Genomic DNA, 22335 nt, shown 5'->3' with positions numbered 1-22335 from the left:
CGTCTGAACGAGGCTGGTTAGCAGTGAGACTCAGGGGTTCCTGAAAGCAAGTCGGGGAAACACTACCATGAGTCCTTGTTTTTCCCCTGGAAGGTACCAGCCCTGTCTCCCCTAGCACTCTTCCCCATCATTGCTTCTGGGCCAGGAGAGAGACAGCAATCCCTGCACAAACCTACCTCCCCTACTTTGTCAGCCCATCTCTAAGGCCCCAAACCCTCTGTGGCAGACACAGCTCATCGGGGAAGTATGCATGTCCTGCATTGACCAAATGGCTTATTCAGTTTCACGCTGGTCCCACTTTAGCACATATCCGTCCTCATCCCCTGCTCCTGCATCAATTATACGATTAGGAGAGCCACATGTATTTATTTTTTAAAATACAGATACGGATATTTTAAAATACATTTTAAGCATTCAGATATATTCAGCATGCACCTTTTACATTTTGGTGCATGACCCTACAGTCTTTCATTAGCTTTCTTTTTGTCAAATAGATGGCAAATTTCTTGAGGACAAGGATTCCAGAGAGAAACCAGCACCGTGCTAATGACACATCCCACAACCCCACACAATTATAGACACACATACTTACTTTTGTTTATTAAAGAATCTCTACTGTCCACTTTAGATGGTGTTTTTCCTTGGTAGATTTTTTTTCTCCAATCTATATATTTTCCATATATACAGTAAACAAAAGATTTTAAAAAGCAATATGTCAGATGCTTCTTCCATGATTTTTCTTCATCAAAACCCTATACAATTTTTTTTCTCATCTAGGGACTTGTGTGTGTGGTGAGTGTTCTTGCCATGATGTTGACCCAACCGGAGACTGGGGAGATATTCACGGAGACACCTGTGAGTGTGACGAGAGGGACTGTAGGGCTGTCTATGACAGATACTCTGATGACTTCTGTTCAGGTATGTTGTTCTCCTCATTCCTGTTTTTAAGTAAAAAAAATATATATATCTATATATATATATTTGTTTTCCTATTTTCAAGCTTCATTCTGATTCTCACAGAAACTGTAAAAGATCCGAAATCTGTGGCCCCTGGGTGGCTCAGTTAGTTAAGCATCTGTCTCAGTTTCAGCTCAGGTCATTATCTCAGGGTCATGAGATCGAGCCCATGTCAGGCTCTGTGCTGGGCATGGAGCCTGCTTGAGAATCTTTCTTCCTCTCCCTCTGCCCCTCCCCCCATGCTCACACACTCTCTTGCTCTCTCAAAATGAATGAATGAATGAATGAACCAAATCTGTGCATTGGAAAGTGTTTGATAGTCACGGTGCTCCTGTGAGTACCTTGGAAAACCTTCAGAGAATTTACGCATTAGGCAAAGACCAGAGATGAAAGGGCCTCACTTTCTTAAGACTGGTCTAACTCCTCACCAAGGAGCACCACCTCCCCCAAATATCTGTTGCTCAGCTCTGAGTGCCCAAAACCAGCAGGCCAGAAGGCAGTGTCCCGGATGGGGACCACGAGAACAGCTACTCTCATATATTACACAACTTCATGTAACACAGTTCTCGTCCATATTTTCCTGCCTTAATTCCTTGGCATAATTTATATCCTAGGATTATTCTGCAGATTAGTGCAGGATTAAATATCAGTAAGTGGATCCAAAAATTTTATTCCATAAACATTTATAGAGCAGATACCGTTCTCCAGGGTCTGGCTGGCGTCCTGGCTATCGGTTCCAGCAGGGAAGGAGACAAACACGATCCATCTTCGGCTTTGGGAACTTTCAATTTTAAGTGCAAAGGAAAAACACACCCTGCCAGAACTTCTCAGGGCGAAAGGCACAAAGAAGGCGGTCAGATTCATCTGAAAAAGGGTCATTGAACAAAAACTGGAGTTATGAATTTTCAGTCCGGTTGTATTTGACAACCCGGGAGACGGAGACGTATGCATACACGTCTTTTTAGGCTGGCCTGCCTGATGGGTGTGTAAGTAGATGGGAAACTCCACTCGCTCCTGAAGGTTTGCCGGCAAAGGGAGATGAAAGGGCTGCCCTATTTGATCACTGATTATGCAACAGTGGAAGCTTCTCTGGCCCCGCTGACGGGAGCCTGCTGCTAAAACTTCCCACTGCAGAAGAGCTTCCCTCTCCTGATTATCCCTCATGCTCCGGAGTATTTCCTAAACATTTGGTGAACACCCATCTCTTGGGGGGATACCCTTTCCAGGTTTTTCTGTTATTCATTATCTATGAGTGTTCTTTATTATCTCCATTATCAAAACAATGGAAATGAGACAGCCGGAAGCTCTCGGGTGGCTCTCCGTGCCAGACACCGTGCTAAGCACTTTTCAGATTGTGACATTAATTTTTTTTGTAAAAGTCTACGAGGTAGGGAATCTATTTCTTCTCATTTTACAAACGGGGTTAGTGAGGTTCGGGAAAGTTCCATAACCTGCTGAAGTCCTCACAGCGAAGAGACAGGATCACAATGTTAATGAGATCTATGAATCTGAAGAAATGTAAAGTTTCTCTCTTTACTGAAAAATGTTTGTTTAAACTTCAATTTAATAGGACAAACATTTATCAGGCGCCAACTATGCTAGAGGCACTACGTAAGATATTAGGGTCTAAACATAAAAAAATTCGTAAGTTCTACCTCCAAGCTCCAAAAAATTTACTGTTCAGCAAAAAAACAAAACAAAGCAAACAACAACAACAAAACCCTGCCAAAACCAAAACAAAACAACAATGACAAAACTGCCATATAAACATGACATTTTAATGTACTGTGGTGGGGGAGATTTGCAGAGTCACGGATTTGTTGCTCATCTGGCCATTGACCTGGGGACATAGCAAGGACCCCGATAGATCAAATGCCTCCTCTCGGGGAGTTTACATTCCATCGGGACTGGAGAGGCAGCCAACAAACTGAAGAAGTAAACTGTAGAGGATATTGGGTGTGAGCTTCTTTGACATTTTCCTTAGGGTGATGAGGCTCTTCACAGAGGTGGTGAGTTACGGTTCCTGCAATTGCTGATGCTTTCAGATCACCACGCATGTGCCTACCCCTACCCCGCCTAAAAGTAGGGTTGCAGGTAAAAAGAGATGAGAGGCACATCCTAGGCAAAGAGAATAGAAGTGTGTGATCTGTGCAGGGGACTAGAATCAGTTTCGTTATCACCAGGATGCACAAGTAGCAAAAGGTAAAGCTGGCCAGAAACAGAGCTAGAGGTCTTTTCAGCCTGCTGCACAACCAGACTCTACTCCAAAGGCCATGGGGACCTGATGATGGTTTTAGGCAGCAAAGTGCTGCACTCACAGGTTTCCAGTCTGGTTGTCTGGGTGCCATTTACCGAAACGGAGAATATAGAAGGAAGTTAGCAAATTCATTTCTAGATATTGAGTCTAAAAGACCAATGGCAATCCAAAGCTGTTATTATTATTTTTTTTTTCCAGCCTACTGAATATGTGAGTCTGAAGGGTCAGGGCTGAACATGAGAAGTTAGAGCCCTAGAGTAGCTAATTAAATCTATACAGGGTTCAGGAAATGTCATTTAAGAATGCCACTTTAAGATTGTCTGTGAGATAAAACATGAATTCAGACAATTTTAAATGGGAAAATGAAGGGGATAAGCAGGCTACATAAAAAAATGTTAAGTTTGTGACTTTCTGATATGTGGTTTTTGTGATTGGTTTGTTTTTTGTTGTTTGTTTGTTTGACACAGGGTATGTTCTTCCTTGATAAACCCATGATCTTGATTTTGGAGTGGGGTTGACAAATTCAGAGTAGCTATACAATAGTGACCACTCAGGGTCACGTGTGCTGTTCTGTCTCACGGTGAGCAAGAGGGGGCATGGGGTGAAGATGGGCAATGAAACTTCAGTTGACACTCCAGTCTTTTTATTATAAGCTCACAATTCCTGCTGCATGTCATTTGGGCTCAGAGTTACTACCCTAAGTTGGGCAGGTGAAGGTCCTCAGGAGGCTCCTTGGAAGCTGAAAGTCTCCACGTCATCTCTTCCTTCCCTTCTTCCCTTTCCATTAATTTGGAAAATGGAATCATTTGATAGGACCATATTGTGTGGGGAGATTTATCACGGCGGATTACCAAAACACTAAGGAAAGAAACTGAAGGACGTGATTAAGTATATTCAGTTTGCATTGTCTTGAAAGAAAAATCAAATAAATATATCAAATGGATTTGTTTTTTTAAAATAACATGTACTAGTTAGACCTAATCTATTCCCCCAAACTTTTCCTGTTGGTGATCTTCATATTACTTTGTAAGGAGCTCATCATAAAAATCAGATTCCAGTTCATGAGCAGCTTTGATCATTTTCAAAGAAAGAAATATCTTTTACAGCAGAAGAATGTTTGTCTGGAATGGATGCAACTACATTTGTCCTGGATTGATATTCCTGAGACGTCTTCGCTCCAAAGAGCACATGGCCATGGCTATGGTTCCACTGAGTGTCCAGCCATGCTGCCAACTTTCTGCCCCCGGGGTACAGATTGGGCTGCAATCCCATTACGTGGGCGCCATGTTCTTCTTCCATTGTCGCGCACACGCACGTGTGTGTTTAATGCAGATCATAGGTCTTCTGAAAGCTATTCTCTACTGTATATTCTTCACGTGTTTCCTATCAGGGATAAACAACAACATTCTGTATTTGTTAATCCTTTGCCTAGAGAGTTTGGAAGAATACTTACTGGAAGCAATGAACTCCTGGAGGCCATATCTATCTATATCTATCCATCCATTTATCTACTTGACAAACTAGCATGGAAGTATGAAATTTCAGTGTGGTAAAATTTACTTCTTTTATCTCTGTCATTTTAAAGATAAAATAAGATGCATTTAGACTAAAGACACAGGTCCCCTAATTTCTTCTTTTATGCACCTTTCACTATTTGTTCGGAAAAGACTTGCTATAGTGTATTATGGCAGTCAAAAGGATTTTCATGCTCAACAGATCTTACCATTTCTAAACTCTTTTTTATATACCAACACCAAGCATTTTCATTTTCTTCATTTTATCCCTATAAAATGATCCCTTTTCTCCCTCTTTGGCATAACCTTTATACTGAAATTGAGAAACTAGTAACTCCAGGAGAGAAATTGCAATTTCATTTTATGATTTCCTGTCTTCTCTGAAAGGCTCAATACCAGCTTCAGAATCTGGTATTAATACCATGCATTTTTAAGTGATTTCCTAACCCCACTGATGAAATATCAAAAAGAATTTTATAGAAAAGGTACAGTTTCATTTAAAGTGAGATCCATAATGTTCTGAAATATACTTGAACAGCATGTGATTTTGAGTTATTGAAAGATGGAGAATATAATCTTCATTACCATGAAAGTAATAGTTATGTTTATGTTTTAACCTAATCTCTAATAAACATTTAGGTCAGCAATACTGCTGTCAATACTATTTTTCATCCTATTAGACTAGAAGTATTTCAACTTTTCTTTATAACTTTCCTATTTGCTTCTCTGTGATCCTCACTGGGACATTTGATTTAGGTATTTCTACTTTCCCGAAACAATGGAACCCTTAAGAAACATTCTCTTTCCCTGCTATCACCATTTAAAGTGGTTGCCATGCATTCACTGACTCTCAGGAATTTCATTCATTATGGATAGTTGATTTAGGTCATTCATATTTTAATAACCCTTCTGTCCTCGGCCCAAACTTGTTCCATTGATGTTGACTTCAGATGGCAGAATGGAGAGGAGACTCCTAACCAGGTGTTTTGAGGAGGAGCAGTGGCCATCCTGAACTAAATAATATTCTCCCACTGTGATACTTTCCTATTTAGAGGCACAACCTTTCATTCTGCAGCCAATCACAGCAGTGACACGGTCTCATCCATTTATTCCAGTGCTTAAGCAGTGGACGACAGTGGGGTTGTCGAGGGCTCTTTGATGGGGTGAAGGCTGAGGCTGAGACAGAAGGTGCGGGAGGTTAGGGCTCATCACACAGGTGGTAAAAGTGAGGGACACATTGTATGTGTTCTTCCCAGCTGTGCTTGGAGCTGGCGATGCCCGGGGATGTCGCACAAATTTATAGGACTCATTCTTGAGAATGTTCATGATGCTGCACTGAACACCCAGGAAGTAGAGACGTGGGATCGCATAGGTTGCTCTTCCCCCTAGTGACTGTTACCAGAGCCCAGAAATAGTGAAGGGATAGAGAAAAGGCATAACTTTAGGGAGGAAAGCACAGAGATTAGAAACCAAATGAAGAAAGCAGTACGATAGAAAACAGAAAACGAATCTGGAGCATAATGGTGCAAGACTTTCAGAGATTTCTTCTTCTGGCTCTAGAGCAGCTGTATTTTGTTTTTCAAAATGTGTCAATGCAGCCACAATTCCTCTGACTTCTTTTGTTATCAGTGGGACCAGATCTTAACTCTAAAAATGCCTTAGTCATACTTCTGACCGTCTTCATGAATTTGTTTCATTCCGCCACCAGTTTTGTTTTATTTTATTTATTTATTTGTCAGAGAGAGAGAGAGAGAGCACAAGCAGGGGGAGCTGCAGGCAGAGGGAGAGGGAGACGGAGAAGCAGGCTCCCTGCTGAGCAAGGAGCCTGATGTGGGACTCGATGCGGAGGACCCTGGGATCATGACCTGAGATGGAGGCAGCCACTTAACCGACCGAGCCACCCACGCATCCCCACTACCAATTTTGTTTTAAATCTTGACATGGGAATGAGATAGAAACTAATGGCTGCTCTGAAGCCTATATTCCAACTACAGAACTTGAGAACGTTCTGCCCTCGGTCACTGCTCTCCCTCTACGCAGGCTCCTGTTTTGTTCCACGCCTGGGTGTGTGGTGGCGCTGTCCTGGGTAGTTCGGGACTGCTTGGCATCCTTGCCTACTGAATATTTTCTTCTAACGTTCACAGCTATTTTCAACTTGTAAAAGTAAAGCTTTCTTCCCCCCTTTCAGTAAAACTGTTTTTCACTGTTCTTGTGAAAGCATCAACTAGCCTCTCAGCAACGGCAGCATGTTCCGTGCTTTGTCCAGGATCCTTGTAGGAGATCTAACTGTGCTAGGAATGAGACCTCTCATCTTCGAGAATTTCAAAGCCATAGGCTCTATAAACAGCAGAATTAATTATACTTGAAATGTTGAAATCTCTTTTAGAATTGCTATGTATCTATACCTTTGCAGTGTAGCTCTGTTTGGAAATTGTGCTCTAAATTACATGAGGATGAGAAGAAGAGTGGGAATTTCTGGGAAAAGGGCAAAAAACCACAAAGCCCAACAACCTCTGAAACATAATTGCTCATAAGTTAAACTAGTAAAATAAAAACTCTTATATTTAAAGGTTTCAATGATCACATTGACATGTCATACATATTTATGAGCAAACACAATTTTCTTTTCCTTTAAAATGATAAGCTCGAAGCAGAGTATTAATGTGACTGAAATTTGTTGTTTAGACTCTGGTACATAGTAAGTCATCAATAAATGTATGTTGAATTGAGTATAGCTTTAAAGGCAAAATTTGGATTCACTGATCCCTAATATCTCATTCTACTTTGACTATGATTTTATGATTTATTTCATGAAGAACCAGGTTAATAGGTGGTGAAAAGCTTCCTGATATGTGGATTGTCCAATTCTTCCAACTCAAAAGATAGCTATCTGCCCACAAACTTCAGGGACTCTTGATAAAACAGGCTAGTCTGTACTAAAGAACAGTTTCCATATTGTATGATTTATATTAATATCAGAAGCCAAAGACGAAATAGCAGAGATTTTCATCCATTAGCATTACACTCAGTTTAAAGAAAATATAATTCCACTTCCTTTAAAATTTTTCATGCATTTTTGGGGCGCCTAGGTGGCTCAGTCGGTTGAGGATCCAACTCTTGATCCCAGCTCAGGTCTTGATCTCAGGATCATGAGTTCGGGCCCCGCATTGGGTTCCACATTTTGGCATGGAGCCTACTTAAAATTAAAAAAAAAAAAAAATTCATTCATTTTTGCAGCAATTACAGAAATCCACAGTGTCCTGCATCTGCAATAATGAGTATGTTGATTAGGAGTTAAGAAAAGCTTGGCTTTCTTGCTTTTCGTTCTATTCCTACTTGTTTACATATGTGGACTCGAATAAAAATAACAATAGCTCACTTTTATGTAGCGTTTTAAGATATATTATGTACTTCCTGATAAATGTGGATAGATAATGTATTATTATCTTATCCAAAAACAAAGAAACTAAACCTCGGAGACATTGACATTTGACCAGCTCTACTCTGTAGATGGCAGGACCAGGATTTGGACCCATTTATTTGATTGATAACATAGGCCATTTTTTGCTCTACCATGCCACTACTCATTGCAATTTGTTACAGGCTCTGTGAGCATGTGTAAAGAAGTTTAATATCTTTCCTGACCTCTTTTGTATATACTACATCGATCCTCAAGGAATGTGAATTCCACAGAGGTTATTAGTTTTAGGCGAAGAGTCTCTAGGCTAAGCATGTAGAGTGTAGAAAAGAGGTAATGAAAAGTGTGGGAGACTCCACAAGATAAGCCCTGTTTCAACAGCAAATTGTTTTTAATTTCCTATGGCTCTCCTCCACATGAATTAATTACCAAATCCATCAAATACTCCATTTAGGCCCCAGCAGACCAATACAATCACATGCACCTGGATTTTGATGGATTCACGTTTATAGCCCTACGAACCCATTTATCTTATCAGGAGTAGTTGCTTTTCTTTACCCCTCATGATCAATCAATGTAAATCAGGTATTTAAGAACTTGAGAAAAATATGCCTTTGCTTTAGTGTTTAATACGGTGTTAAGATCCTGACTCATTTGTGATATTCACTGTTGAAATGAAAGCTAATTCTGACCTCAATGTCTATTTTTTCATATTTTTTTACACTCTCATTGTGAAGGTCATGGGCAGTGTAATTGTGGCAAATGTGACTGCAAAGTAGGCTGGTATGGGAAAAAGTGTGAGCACCCACGTTCCTGCCCACTGTCAGCAGAGGAGAGCATCAAGAAGTGCCAAGGAAGTTCCGATCTGCCTTGCTCTGGAAGGGGTAAGTGAGAGCTCTCAGGCTTTGTCACCACCTCCTAACCTTACGAGTCAAATGCATTCGGTTCACATATATCTTATTTAACAGAGAGCTGAGATGCCTCGATAAGGAAAGATTAGTCTTTTTAGAACTAATAATGCATCCAATTTCCACTGCTGAAAGTACATGGAGAAATATAATCTCTCTCCTTCTCCCTTTCTGTTTCAAGCATGCACTCTCTCTCTCTCTCTCTTTCAGTCTTACACATACCATCAGTTTAGCTTTGAGGTCTGTTCAATTTCAGTTTAGTTCAGGTCAGTTCAGTGCTACATTAAAAAAAAAGTTTTGCACAGCAAAGGGGACAAACAAAACAAGAAGGCAACCTACTGAATGGGAGAAGATATTTGCAAGTGATATATCCGTAAGAGGTTAGTATCCAAAATACATGAAGAACTTATACCTCTCAACACCAAAACAAAACAAAACAAAACAAAACCACAGATAGTTTGATTAAAAAATAGGCAAAGTATCTGAATAGACATTTTTCCAAAGAAGATATACAAATGGCCAACAGACATATGAAAAGATGCTCAGTTATCAGGGAAATGCGAATCAAAACCACAATGAGGTATCACCTAGCAGAACAGCTAGAAAAAAAAAGACAAGAAATAACAAGTGTAGGCAAGGATGTGGATAAAAGGAACCTTTGTGTATTGTTGATAGGAATGCAGATTGATACAACCACTGTGGAAAACAAGTTTAATTAAAAATTTAAAAACTAAAAAATGGAATTACATGATCCAGTAATTCCACTACTGGATATTTACTCAAAGAATATGAAAACATTAATTTGAAAAGATGTATGCATGCCTGTGCTCATTGCAGCATTATTTACAATAGCCAAGATATGAAAGCAACATAAGCATTCATCAATAGATGAATGGATAGAGAAGATGTGGTGTGTATACACAATGGAATATCACTTAGCCATAAAAAAGAACGAGATCTTGCCATTTGCAACAACATGGTTGCATCTAGAGGGTATAATGCTAAATGAAATAAGTCAGACAAAGACAAATACCATATGATTTCACTTATATGTGGAGTTTAAGAAACAAAACAAATCAACAACAACAACAACAACAAAAAAGAGACAATCAAGAAAACAGACTCTCACAGAGAACAAGCCAGTGGTTGCCAGAAGGGAGGTGGTGGGAGAGATGAGTGAAATAGATAAATGGGATTAAGACTATACTTTTTTAAGAAAAAGTTTGGATATTTGCTCAGAACTTTCTGAGTGAGACCATTTAATTGTCCACTGACATTTCTGAAACTCATTAACATTGCATTGAGGAGATTGTTAGCTTTTGAAAAAGCATCCTATAAATAGATAGCTCTGAATAAGCTTATATTGTTTTAGAAAGCATATAGCCTTGGGTCCGCTCTTGGTTCCAGATCAAGCACAAATTGGAAGAGAAAGAAGGATTCATCTAGAGGAAAGCTGGTTCCATTATTTTTGATTTATCAAAATAATAAATGCATTTTTACCTCTCACATGGAAATGGCAAAGTTAATATGAAATATGCTTTCGGAGGAACTGGTAATTGAAATTATTACAAATTTTACTTATGAAAGAGGAAAAAGAGCAAGACTTCCTTTTACCTGAATGTTAGATCAGAAATTTAATTAATGTTGCAGTTTTCTCTTTGAAAAATGAATTTTTTATTGAGATATAATTCAAATACCATAAAATTCACTCTTTTAAAGTGGTTTTAGTATATTTATAAAATTATGCAACCATCACCACTACCTCATCTCAGAGCATTTTCATCACCACTAAAAGAAATTCTGTGTGCCTTATCAGTCACTCCCCATTCTCCTCTCCCATCAACCCCTAGAAACCACTGATCTACTTCCTTTCCCCATGGTTTTGCCTAATCTGGATATTTCATATAAATGGAATAATAAAATATGTGAATTTTTTTGTTTCTGGCTTTTTTTCACTTAGCATAATGTTGTCAAGATTTATCCATGTACTTCATTCCTTTTGATGGCTGGATAATATTCATTTGTGTGGACACACCACATGTATTTAACCATTCATCTGTTAGTAGACATTTGGGTAATTTCTACTTTTGACCATCATGAATGATGTTCTATGAACATTAATTTGTAAATTTTTGTGTGGGTATGTGTTTTAATTTCCCTTGGGTATATCCATATATGTGGAGTTGCTGGGTCATTTGGTGACTCTATGTAACTTTTGGAGATATACCTAAACTGTCTTTAAAGTGGGGGCACCATTCTACATTCCCACCAGCAGTGCATGAGGATTCTAGTTTCCTTACATCCTTCCTGTTATTTGTTATCATTTGTCTTTTTGACTACATAGTGTTTTCTTTACGTAGGAAACAAAGTCCCCAAGATTATTTGTACCATAGGTATTTTCCCATACTCTGATACATATCCCTACTCATTACAAGTAGAAGGTTAGGATATGGGTAGAAGGAAATTTTCATTTCATAAATTTTATTTCTACCTTGACCCCATTTCACCAGCAGCACCAGATGGAAAATACTGTTCTACCTGCATTAATAAAATATCGTCATTAGAGAGCTTGAATAAGCCTGTCTTGCTTTTAAAGGAACAAAGATTAAAAAATCAGTGTCCTTCAGACTATTATTTATTCATTCATTGTTTACAAATAACAAATTTATGGTGGAAAAATAAGAAAAGCCTATAAAGTATATCTCAAACATAGAAAATCATTCTCATATTACCAGTTGTTTTTCATTTGTCCCTAAATTTTTTAATATGGTGTTAAGGTAAGAAAATTATGGTGGGTGGGGGATTGCCCGGGTGGCTCAGTCATTAAGCGTCTGCCTTCAGCTCGGGTCATGGTCCCAGGGTCCTGAGATCGAGCCCTGCGTCGGGCTCCCTGATTGGCAGGAAGCCTGCTTCTCCCTCTCCCACTCCCCCTGCTCGTGCCCTCTCTCGCTGTGTCTCTCTCTGTCAAATAAATAAAATCTTTAAAAAAAAAAAAAAAGAAAACTATGGTGGATTTTAATTATTATGGATATGTGGATCTTTGATAACTCTGACAAACACATATTTGTCTCTTACTTTTCTAGAGATTCACTAATGTATTAGTTACCATTTTTAAGCAATAGCACATATTAAAAGTTTATTTTGTTAAAAAGGTGTTGAATATTATATATGGAATTAGAAGAATTTTTATTATTTTTATAATTCATTTAAGCTTTTTGAAGTACTTTAGAGATTAATAAGCTTCTCCAGTTTCCTCGCAAGGAAATGGAGGTATTGATGAATGGAGTGATTTTCCAGGGACCCATAACAAAATAGAATTCTGAGAATGAAGGCCAGGGATTTATGAGAGCTAGTCCAGTGCTCGGACCAGTGGTTAAGAACCCTTCCTTTCTCACAGAGCTACCTTTGCAAACTCATTGGCATTGGCTGTTTTAAAGCAAATGGCCAATATGAAAACTTATAAAGGATTAGTTTTGCCATTTATGAATGACAGCTGCAGCTGTGCTTACATGAGTGAGGAAAGCAATTACAAGGCCCACCGGTTCCGAAGCCGGAGATGCACAGCCGCTTGCTAGCTGGGGCCAAGAATGTACTGAAGTTCCTCAGCGTAGTCTACCTCAGGGGCCAGGTGAAGGCATTTGTGCACTGGAAATTAAATTAGATCACTTGCTTCTGCTGGGGATGACTAAGTGTGATCATTATGTCTTGAAAGCGGGGGAATAATTCAGATAATCTTTTAAACTTGCTATTAATCCTGTGGCTCCTTGATTTCTATTCCTTATGGCCTACAAATACCTTTTTATTTAATTCGATGACTCTTGTCTGCTTGATTTGGAGACATAATTATTCATCCTAATTTCTGTCTCCTGGCCACTGGAGCTAGGGGACAAATTTCTCTAGTCTCATACCAATGTTCTGCTCAAAAACTTGAAATGGCCCATGATAGGCTACACATTAGTTTTAAATTCTTTTTGACTTAAGAATACGTTTTTAAATTTTTTTGAGGTTCTCCTTCTGAGTTTGTGTCTGGCTTTGGCCAAAAAATATGAGCAAAATTGATGTGTGTCATTTGGGAGCAGAAGCTTAAGAGGTGGGGAGGGATTTGCCATCTCTCCTGTCCCCGCACGGGGATTTGCAGTGTTTGAGATGGTGGCTGATCCATTAGCCTGGGTGTCTGAATGAGGATGATTGGGGAAGCCTCTGTTGACCCACCACGGACCCATAACATGAGGGAGAAATAAACTTTTGTTGTTCTAAGCAGCTGAGATATTAGGATGGTTTGTTACTGCAGCAGAACTCCCGACTCAGACTCTTTTCCACGTAAAACATTTAGGGAATGCAGTTAAAGCAAACAAACAAGCAAACACAAAAAATTATATGTAAACCCAAAGAGAGGGGCGCCTGGGTGGTTCAGTTGGTGTCTGCCTTCAGCTCAGGTCATGATCCCAGGGTCCTGGGGTCAAGCCCCACGTGGGGCTCTCTTGCTCAGAGGGGAGCCTGCTTCTCCCTCTCCTCCTGCTCTCTCACTTTCTCTCTCTAGCTCTCTCTCTCTCTCAAATAAATAAATAAAATCTTTAAAAAAAAATCCAAAGAGAGAAGGAAAAAAACAGTTGAAGTTTGTAACTACGTGCATATCTTAACAGTGTCAATAAACATTATATATTTTAGAAATGATGTATTTATGCTATTCGAGCAACACCATTTATGTGCACTTGTCCAACAGGTAAAATGCTAAGAACATTGAATGTATTATCCTTTTTTAATATGCTCCAAATACAATGAAGTAGGAAGTAGAATTATTCTTCTTTTTTACAGAAAAAGAAATTGGAAATTTGAATAGTTTGTCATCTTGCATAATAACTGCCAGAGGTACAAGTTTTTAAACAAACTTGTTACAGGCCATTCAACTGCAGAGCTATTGTTTTAGATCATTTACTCAGTCTTTCAACATGCCAATTTGTTGAGCAATATGCAATGAGTATATTTCCTTGTTAAGAACATTTTTATGCAGAATCGTTGATATTGCTACATAGTATTCCAAAGTATAATTGTGGCAAACAAATTTAATCAGCCCTCCTCTATTAGACATCTAAATCGTCTCTTAATTTATTCAAGTTCTGAATACTATCATTTACTTTCTTGCAGCAGAAAATTTGCACAAATCTTTCTTAGATGTAGATCTAAATGCCTATCAACATAGTAAAGCTTTTTAATAAAATTGCCCAAGCAAATCATATTCTCTAGAAAAAGTGTACCAGTATACCCTTCTACCAGAGCATAACGGGTTCCCTTCGCCCAATAGTGACAATTTCAGTACTCAGTTTTTCTTGATACATTTTGCTCTTAGTGTTATGAGCATACCATTTATCAAACTCCTTTCATTGACTTCTATAATCATCAAACAAATGATTTATCTGTAGGCATTATTATTCAGAGGCTTGTGTTTGCTGTATTTGCCTTCTTTGATCATCATTTGTCCTTGTGTCTAAGTCATCTTTTTTGTTTGGTCTGCAATCTCACATGCTTTTGTTACCTGTCCTCTGTGCCCTTTGGTTTTCTTTTATCAGACTTCTTCTAAGAGGTATTGCGTATGTTTTAGTCTTTAAGCACACATAAGCATGTACGCCCACAAGGGAAGGTGGGAAGTGGAGGAAGAATGATAAATTGAGGCTAATTATTTAATATTGTAGCTTTTAGAAAATAGAAACTATGTCTTCATTTTTATCAATTAGTACATTTTAATTAATGAATTAAGCAAGTTGGTTCAATTCCCTTAGCTAGGAACATACTTTCAAAGAATAATAGCATGCCAAATTCCCACCATCTGGAGATTTTTCAATTGCAGCCATAATTTATCTCTTTTACTGGCAAAGCACATCTTTAAATTTTCTTGTTTTATTTATCAGAGAAGTTTCCCATGATGCATGTATTTTTTTTAAACTATGTGATTTTTACTGATTTTTTGACAGCTGAATCATTATTTTTCTTATTCATGTACAGAGATGTTATTATTTCAAACAGAGTAAAAGTATTTTAAAAAGTCCTCCAGTGTATTTAAAAAACTTTGGGAGGTAAGGATCTTTCTATATTTTTACTAAAAAAATGTTTATGGCTTTATCGAAGTATAATTGGTACACCCGAAAAACCACACATATTTAATGGATACAATTTGATGAGTTTGGACATATGCATACACCCATGATGCCATCACCACAGTCAAGGTCATGGACATGTCCACGCCTCCAAACGTGTCCTTTTGTGCACGTGCGCATGTGTGTGTGTGTGTGTGTGTGTGTGTGTGTGTGTGTGTGTGTATGTGTTAGGGATACTTAACATGAGAGGTGTTTAAAATAGTCAAATTTATAGAAGCAGAAAACAGAGTGGTGGTTGCCAAGGGGTGAGAATGGGGAAATGGAGACTTGTTCAATGGGTATAAAGCCACAGTTATATAAGATGGGTAAGTTCTAGAGATCTGCTGTCCTACCTGGTGCCTATAGCAAACAGTACAGGATTGTAGACTTACCAGTTTAAGAGAGTAGATCTCCAAACGTTTAAATTAAGCACCACACCACCTGTTGTGATTTTGATTATATTTTTAAAATTCTCAGGGACCTAATATCTCATTTTAAGTTGGCAGCAGTGGAAAAGGCACAGGGTTTTCAAGTGACAAGGGAGCCCCGTGTGTTCTTCCTGCAGTGTTTCGAGATAGCAAGTAGGATTCAGATTCACTCAATTCTAAGTATATCTTAGATCTACTACTACATCTGCCAGGGCTCGAGGACTCGGGAGTAGTCATGCACTAAATTATAGCCTTTCAAACATAGCTGTTAAGGACTGCTGCCAAAGAAGATGAAAAAATGACCCTGTGAAATTAACGTCCTACTTCTCCTTATCCAGAAGGAATGCTGCTGCTTTTTTTAGTGATGCACCAAATGGGGAAAATATTAGTAAATGGGTAAATCATGCCAGAAACAAAAGTCTGTATTTTGTCATATTAATTGATGAAAACTCCGTCTGTGGATCCTCAGGTGGTCTTCTGTGGATCCCTGAGCACACTTTGAACTCATCGTGCTCTCTGCCATGGCTTCTGTTTGTTCTGCTGTCATGGAAGGACCCACAATAGTAGTAGGATCCCTAGGAAGAGTAAAAGCCTGTTTATTATTTACTTCCTTTGTACTCAGAAAAACTTACTAGAATGTCTTAATGCAGCCTATATTTCATGAAACCTCAGGAATGTAGATGTTATTTATTATGACTTTTTAAAAGATGGGGTGGAGACAAAAAGATTGGAACCCAGAGAGAACTAAATATGGTGCCTCCAACATCCTTTCTCTGTGTCCTCATGATGTGCTGGGACCTCTGCATGTTGGGACATTTTCTGTCCTCAAGAAGGCCAAAGGTGCAGTTGCCCAGAACTGGTGGCTTACTGGAAGGTCCTGGTTAAAACCAGTGTTAAATCTCTCATTCACATGAGGAAGCAGCTCTTGCTAAACTAAAGGCATAATTTGCATAGAGTGAAGGGAATTGCTAAAAAGAATTGAAAAGAGCCAAATTCAGTAGTAATGGCAGCCTCATACAAGATGATTATTCAGGGACTCCTTTTTCCAGTGGGTAAATAATTATCCCTTTTCCTCATTCCCCCTTCCTTGTTTTATCTTGCCTTTCTTCTTGTCATTTTTATATTCGATAGAACCTAGAGGAGAGGAAGAAATTCAGAAGGTGAAATTAATAATTTTGTGTTTTTTAAAAAGATGGTAGAAGATATTTCAGTGGAAAGTAACAAACTTAGTATTTTTTTAATTGCCTGAGGTTTTTCTAATCTGTAGTCCAGAAAACTGTATCACTTCCAAGATGGAGTGAATATTTTTGTGTGTGTGTTGCAGTCAATGATCTTGCTTAACTGTTTTATCTATGGCAACAGAACATTTTGTGTCAAAGATAGGAATCGATCCAAATAAATAGACAATTTTTATTACATTTTGCATAATTTTTATGTGGTAAATTGAAAACCAGTGAAATCCTTTGGCTAAGAAAACGTCCTAGTAAAAGCTGCAACAAATATTGTCAAAATCTATTTGAAATGAAAATAGAAAATTGGACATGAATTCAATCCCAATTTCTTTAAGTGAGCTTAAAATGAAATGTGTGACAACTATGACAATTTTGTTACTACAGTTATATATTTATTTCTATTAAAACACTAAACACATAGTGAAGGAGGTAGTGTGGTACTCTAGCAGTTATTTACTTGATTTTATCCAATAGAGAAATGCAAACCAGACACTTTTAGTGGGAAACAGTCTGGTCCATGAAGCCATAATCTTCATGGAACCATATACTCTGCAGATTTTCTTTTTAATAGAAAACCAACGAGGCAGCATGTCATTATTTTGTCTAAGCTTTAAGGTCACAGAGCTGATCAGAACCCTATGATTCCCCTCTAGGACACATAAGCTGTTATTAAAAATTGATAGGGCTGGCCATTGTGCTATATTCGCGTAATGGATGTATTCAATATATAATCATATGATAGCACATAGCCAATTAATGCATCATATTTTCCTTAGTGGTGGTGTTTATAACATTTAATCGACCTGATAGTTACTGACCACCCTACCATGTATCTCTGTGCTAAGCCAGGGGTCAGGAAACGAGGATCAGGAGGCTGCATTCTGTTTTTACAGATAAAGTTTTATTAGAACACAGCCAAGCTCATTTGTATGCATATGGCTGCTTTCTTGCTATAATGGAAGAATTAAAGAGTTGCCGCAGAGGGTATGTGGTACACAGGGCCTCAAATATTCACTATTTAGCCCTTTATAACAGTTTGCTGCTCCCTGTGCTAAGGATTTGTGGGAAATGTGACAAATGTGGTGGGAAGGAAGACTGCGTGTCTTAAGAGTGAGAAGAGGAAGATACTGTTTTCTAAAGACATCTGGGTGCAAATACGGCTTCATGAAGCGAGTGAAGCTGGAATTGAGTCTTCAGGGAAGAGTAACATTAGACAGATAATGATTTCGAAAAATGTGTGTTCCAGGTAGAGGGAACCACGTGAAGATTCAGAAACATTGAGTTAAGGAGAGGATAACTTTTGTAAGGCACAGGAAACAAATTAACTTTTGATAATAAATGAAGAATAAAAAAGTAGTGGAAGACAGCCCCGGGGACAAATGTCATCTCTCCCACCCCCCACCACTTCTCCCCACATTGTGATGGGTTTGAGACAGAAAAAGCAATTTCTTTGCAGAGCTCTTGTTCTCATAATTGTCTTATGAGGTTAATTGTTAGTAAGAGGGACACTCATCGTAAGCACGATTGTAAATAGGCTAAAATGATGTCATAGAAACACTGGTTAACCTGGCTTAGGGCCCACTCCACTGTGTTATTGCTGAAATGCCAAGCTTAATGTAGCTAGTTACCAAGATCCAAATCTTCCCACGAACAAGATAAGTATGCCAGCCTCTTTCATGTGCCTTCCTCTCTCCTTTCTGCACCTCAATCATATTTGCTTATTTACTGACAGAACAAGCACAAATCTAAAGTGTCTGTTTTATTAAGAGTCATTCATATTAGCAAGGTAGTCAAATGACCAGAGTTTAGCAATCAGGTTAGTATCTTGAGGGTCATATTATCTGTACTGGGTATGGATGCACATACCCATGTGTTTTATTTTTATTTTTTGTTAAGTTTTTATTTAAAGTCCAGTTAGTTAACATACAGTGTAGTATTAGTTTCAGGTGTACAATTTAGTGATTCAGCACCTCCATACAACACCCAGTGCTCATCACAACAAGTGCCGTCCTTAATCTCCATCACCACCAGCCCTTCACCCACCACCCACCTCCCTTCTGATAACCATCCATGTTGCTCTATATTAAGAGATTTCTTGGTTTGCCTCTCTGTTCCTTTCTTTTTTCCCCCTCTATGCTCCTTTGTTTTGTTTCTTAAATTCCACATATGATGGAAATCATATGGCATTTGTCTTTCTCTGACTTATTTCACTTAGCATTATACTCTAGCTCCATCCATGTCGTTGCAAATGACAAGATTTCATTCTTTTTCCTGACTGAGTAATATTCCATTACACATACACACACACACACGCGCGCGCACGCACGCACACACCCCACATCTTCTTTATCCATTCATCACATACCCGTGTGGTTTAAATGGCAAAGGGGCATTATATCCTGAAGCAAGATAGTGGATTTTTGGTACGGATGTGAGTGACTCTACACTTAGTCTGGGCTCTGCCACTAGCTAGGTATCTGAGCCAGCAAGCCATAGGCTAAAGTGGCAACAAAAACCTAATGGTGACTGGGAACTTAACTTCTTTAGGCTGCTTTCCCTCTCCTTTGCTGCTCTCTGCAGTAAGTGAACCTGACTGCGTTCTGACTCATTTGGACCCTTAAATTTTCTGTTCTCTCTTCTGGGCTCCATGCCTTTGATTTCCGACTCAACTTTACAATAGACTCTCTATCTGGTGTTGCATAGCTAACTGGACAACTGACGATTCCTCAGGAGAATCAGGTGACTGGCCAAGCTGTTCTTCTAGACTCTGCTTTTTACCAAGTGACTGTTCTGAGTACAGACTAATGTATTCTTCAGTTATGGCATTCTTTCGCTTGGAATGTAGCAGTTAAGATGGATAAGCTTTTCGTTCTCCATAAATGTTTATTTCTCATGTGATGCCTTTTATTTGGATAAAGGAGGAAAGGCAGGATTCTTTGGCTTCTTATTTAAGTTTCTAAATAATTCTGGCCTCTTGGCTGCTCAAAATATCCATGCCATGTGGATGCTTGTAAATAGCACCAAATGGTCTGGCATGGTACCGTTGTGAGCCATTTAAGGTTTGAATGGTCTCAAGGATGAAACAGCAGATATTTGAGGTCATTTGTAAAGTCCTTTACAAGGACATTAAATTCTTTGCTAGGATTTCTTTCTCTGGATTTCTTCCTAAGACCCTGTATTGCCCAACAGTTAACCAAAGGAGCTTAAAAGAAACATAAAAAAATGCAAGCAGATATAGAGGATAAGGTGACTGGAAAGTCTCTTATACTTCTTTGATTAATTTGCTAGAAGTCTGAGTACGATTAATATTACTATTCAATTACAGTCACAACGGTGAGACAGACTCACACAGCTTCGTGCTCTTGAGTATAGTTTGTTATAATTATGAAAGAGTCAGTAGCAAAACCCAAGTGGCGTAATTCATGTTTGATTCTAGATGCGCTTTTCTGGATGATCGTACTACATAAAGAGAAAACTCCGGAGGGATTATTGGGAAATGAGATCTTTTGTGTTAGGTTGTGTTAGGAGGCCTGAAGGTCTTGTGGCTGCACGAGGCTGGGCAGGGCTGCTGCAAACTGACATTGTTCAGCCCTGTTCCCACGTTGCTATGGATAGACATCAGTTTCTTATTTAGGTGGAGAGGCTCCTCCTCACTGCCAGTATCGTGCTTCCTCTCTGTACCTCATGCAGTCGGCCACTTCCATGGTGAGTGCATGTGCTCTGTGGGGGCGACAGTGACAGAGATGGTGGTATGGCCCATGGCCCCCTCACAGGGCAGGTGTGCTCACGCCATTTGTCATTTGTGTGACCCTGGAACATTTTCATATTTTTATGGACCCTCAGTTATGTTATCTGTAACAATAGTATTATTATAACTGCTCTGTTTCCTCTAAAATGTGTGGGACAAGTAAAATAGCACACATGAGATTATTTGTTAACTTTAAAACTAATAGGCAATTATAAGGGATTACAAGGGTTTAACTAATTGACATCACAGCTGAACTCAAGGACACAGAGTATATTTTTTTAATTTTTAAAAAATATTTATTTGTTTTAGAGGGAGAGGGAGAGAGTGTGTGCATGTGAGTAGGGGGAGGGGTAGAGGGAGAGAGATAAGCAGACTCCCCGCTGAGTGCAGAGCCTGATGCAGGGATCAGCCCCACGACCCATGAGATCATGACTTGAGCTGAAACTGAGAGCTAGATGCTCAACCGACTGAGCCACCCAGGTGCTGCAAGGGCACGGAATTTAATAGAGAAAATGAGATCAATATTCACTCACTCATTCATTCATTAATTCAGCCATACATTCAACATATATTTATTGGGATCCTACTATGTGCCTAGAACCAGTCTAGGTGCTAAAGAAAGAAAAATAAATAAGATAATGTCAGGGATCTCACAGAGTTTCCAGTGAGTTTGTTTGAAGAAGTTAAATAAGAAAACAAATAATTTTGGTTAGTGCCAGAAGAAGAAAGTCAAGATCATACAAAGAGTGTCTGGTGTGGAGTTTGGCAGTTGCTCTGGATAAGGTGGTCAGGGACCTTCTCAGAAGACGTCCTCTTTGGCCAGATCTGAGTATTGAAAGAGGCCAAATGAGAACTGAGGAAAAGTGACCAGAAAACAGAAAAACAATGGTTTATACAAAATTTCAGACTCAGATGATGAAAATTTCCTGGAAGAGATCCACGTCAGGTGGGCCCTGTCCTTCAAGAATCCACAGAGGAGACTGAGAGCTTGTTGAAGAAGAGTTTTAAAAATACCAATCCAAGTTCCTACCTAATTTAATTTGTTCGTGATGTGGCCTGGGCATCAGGGAGTTTGAAAGCTCCCCGATGGGTCTGCTGTGCAGTCACATTTAGAATCGCTGCTCTGCAGAGACTGTAATGGACATGGTCTTGCAGCAAGGAATGGGCATTTTTGTTCTTGCCCTACTTCCCATAGAGCAAACAAGGCTTCGGGGAGTGCTAAGAGTTGCAGAAAAATTACTGTCCTGTGGGGTCTTTTCCTGATGCTCTGTTGACTAGGTGGGAAAGCAATGAGGCGGAAGCAGGGGTGGGGAAGGGATGCTCTTGGAGAAGGGGGGAGAATAGTTTCCAAAACAGGAAATCACCGCAGGAGGCACAGAAATATGGAAGAATATGGTATGTTTGCTCAAGGACTTGCGCCAGCCCGGTTTTTGTATATCTGAGGTGGGGACGAGATTCTGTACTTTTAAATAGATTTCCCGTGTAATTATGAAGCATTCAGGGATGAATGCTGGGGGTATATCTCTTTCACAAAAATGTCCTTCCATGGTCCTCATTTGCTCAGGACACTTAGACCTGTTTTCCAACTTCATAGATTGTTTTGTGAGAACTAATCTGTGGTGTTTCCTTGACCCGAATAATTTGTATTGTAATGAGGGATTCATGGAATTCTGTATCTGGAATGAACCTGGAGTTCATGCAACTCTGGAGGCTTATGGTTGAGGGCAATAAGAACCCTTATC

General features: G+C 39.1%; 1 protein-coding gene across 1 annotated transcript in view; it reads left to right on the top strand.

Annotated features, from left to right (window-relative positions):
• ITGBL1 (integrin subunit beta like 1) overlaps positions 1-22335 on the top strand; it is a 204818-nt gene that overhangs the window by 100168 nt on the left and 82315 nt on the right. Inside the window, exons 8-9 of the mRNA XM_045812767.2 lie at positions 778-918; positions 8884-9030. Of these exons, the coding sequence (XP_045668723.1) occupies positions 778-918; positions 8884-9030 (288 nt within the window). The remainder of the gene's footprint in view (positions 1-777; positions 919-8883; positions 9031-22335) is intronic.

The sequence above is a fragment of the Ursus americanus genome, chromosome 10 (genome assembly GCF_024610735.1).
Source record: "Ursus americanus isolate L20-20 chromosome 10, mUrsAme1.1.p, whole genome shotgun sequence".
In the NCBI taxonomy this organism is placed as follows: domain Eukaryota; kingdom Metazoa; phylum Chordata; class Mammalia; order Carnivora; family Ursidae; genus Ursus; species Ursus americanus.
Note: the sequence above shows the minus strand (reverse complement) of the source record. Positions and strands in the feature narration are given on the sequence as shown.